We start from the raw sequence: 2151 nt of genomic DNA, 5'->3' as shown, positions 1-2151 counted from the left end.
TTTCCAAGTAGTAGTTTGAAAATTCCTTAATTTAAGATTCTTACTATATTTTTGTGTTCCCTGAGAGTAGACGTGTCTCAGTGTACTTTGGTTCTCATTCATCAGGAGCTGGGTTTCGTGCAGCACGTGTTGAAGGCTGGTCTGGTGTGCGAGACAGATCTGTTCTTCATGGCCATTGTGGAGAGAGGCACAGGTGAGGGAACTCGTGTAAAACAACCAATCGATGTTTGCTAAACTAGGCCTAAGGGCAGGTAAGTCTTAGAGCATGTGCACAGGTGTGCTTGAGGATGCCTTAGTTATATTTACTACTGAGTGTTACACAGGATGTTTAGTGGCTGGAAATCTTAAATCCAGCCATAACAGAATATTCTAATGTCCATAAGGAAACGTACGCAAGATGAATTGCCACAAACCTCACAAGCTGCAAAGTGCTTTAAAATTCTTCTCTCTTTCTCAGCTCGTCTATTGGCCGCTGTGGTGTTGAACCCTCGTTACCCAGAGGTCACGCCTCTCTTCTCGCTCTCTCTGCACTGGAAAGGAGAACGCAGCAGCCAGACTGATGATAACCTGCGGGTAAGGGCATCACAGCTGGAGCACATGGTGTAGTACCGGTTAGATATTTACTATTTTCTAAATGATTTTGTTTTTGTTTGCAGGCAATTGAGAGCGAGGTTAATATGTTTCGGTCCGAGCTGCAGGGGCCACGCCCAGGCCTCCAGCTCCTGACCAATCAGATCCAGCGTCTGTGTGTGTGTCTTGATGTTTATCTGGAAACTGAGAGTCAAGTGTGTGATGGATCAGAGGGACCTAAAGAATTCCCTCGAGAGAAGATGTGTTTGCGCACGGCCAGGTAACCCACAGACAAACACTGTGATATTCAGTTAACCCCTTAAACTCCCCCAAGGGGGCGCTATATCATGATAAACGTTTACGTGTAAAATATAAAGTCAATGTATATACAAGTCAGATATATGAAGTATCATTTGAAAGCGTATAATCTGAACTTTTCAGAAAAACCATCACTTCTGCATTTGTTAATTAAAATAACGAAATAAGGCCTGAGAACTTTCCTGTCGCAAACTAGCGCCTCCTAGAGGTAATGGTATAGAAATATTTATATGAAAATAATTCACATAGCACCTATATGGACAAGTCATATATCAAATGAAAGTGCTCATTCTCAGAAATGTGGCTGTACTGTTTATTTTGCCCTGAAAATGCACCACAGTGTAAGAGGTTAATGTTTTCTGTTCTTAAGTTCTATGGATGGAGTCTGGGTTCACCGCAGATTCTTCAGTTTGTCAAAAAGAAGGAATAACGTCTTCATAGCAAATGCACTTACAAATGAAGCCTCTCTGTCTCTCTTTCTCAGGGGTCCCAGTCGTCTAAAGCCCTTCAAGTTCAATCACCCCCAGGGCTTCTTCAGTCACCGCTAAATCTGGATCTGAGAATGAGAGAGGCTGATTTCGTGTTATTAGGACAGATCTTGTCATCTCAACCTCTTTTCTCTCCCATTTTTATCTGAAATTTTTTAGGCAATATCATGTTGGATTAGAAAATAAAACTTTTTTTTATATATATACATATATATGAAAATGTGTCTGGTCTTATTGGTTGTTTAATGTCTCAGTTTTATGGTAATAAAACGAATCATAATCGCACAGTTCCAGTAATATTAAATGAGAGTTTTTACCTTCAAGGTCTATTAAAGACCTTCATTTGCACCTAATGAGGAGTTTAATGCAACCCACATTAAAGGAGAAGTAGCTTTAACATGAATAATAAATAGAGATCACAATAACTGTGGTCACGTTCTCCACTGTATATTGATATTCTGCACATGTAGTCAGGGGTTTACAAACTTTTTGATGCTAAAGATCCCCAAATATGAGTGTTGTTTTGTGAGGAACCCCCTTCCTAGATATAGGAGGTATAGAGACCAATTTAAATACCTGGCATTTATATTGTTCTTGTAGTAAAGCCAAAAGAAATGATGAAAATATTACCTGGAAAAGAATATTTAGCCTACTTTGTATCAAGTTGAAAGTGAATCCTTTTTTTTTTTTTTACACAATATTTGTTAAATATAAAAACCTTTTGATTAAACTGACATTGATCTATTTTATTTAAGAACAGTTTTTATTTCTCTAA

At 38.7% G+C, this 2151-nt stretch overlaps 1 protein-coding gene across 1 annotated transcript in view; it reads left to right on the top strand.

Moving 5' to 3' along the window:
• Positions 1-1570, top strand: part of LOC127638333 (THO complex subunit 5 homolog) — a 14785-nt gene extending 13215 nt beyond the window's left edge. The window contains exons 17-20 of the mRNA XM_052119811.1: positions 106-193; positions 458-573; positions 657-850; positions 1373-1570. Coding sequence (XP_051975771.1) covers positions 106-193; positions 458-573; positions 657-850; positions 1373-1436 — 462 coding nt within the window. The 3' untranslated portion in view covers positions 1437-1570. The remainder of the gene's footprint in view (positions 1-105; positions 194-457; positions 574-656; positions 851-1372) is intronic.
• Positions 1571-2151: the final 581 nt, after the last annotated feature.

The sequence above is a fragment of the Xyrauchen texanus genome, chromosome 46 (genome assembly GCF_025860055.1).
Source record: "Xyrauchen texanus isolate HMW12.3.18 chromosome 46, RBS_HiC_50CHRs, whole genome shotgun sequence".
Lineage (NCBI taxonomy): Eukaryota > Metazoa > Chordata > Actinopteri > Cypriniformes > Catostomidae > Xyrauchen > Xyrauchen texanus.
The sequence above is the reverse complement of the archived record's forward strand: the minus strand, read 5'-3'. Positions and strand labels throughout refer to the sequence as shown.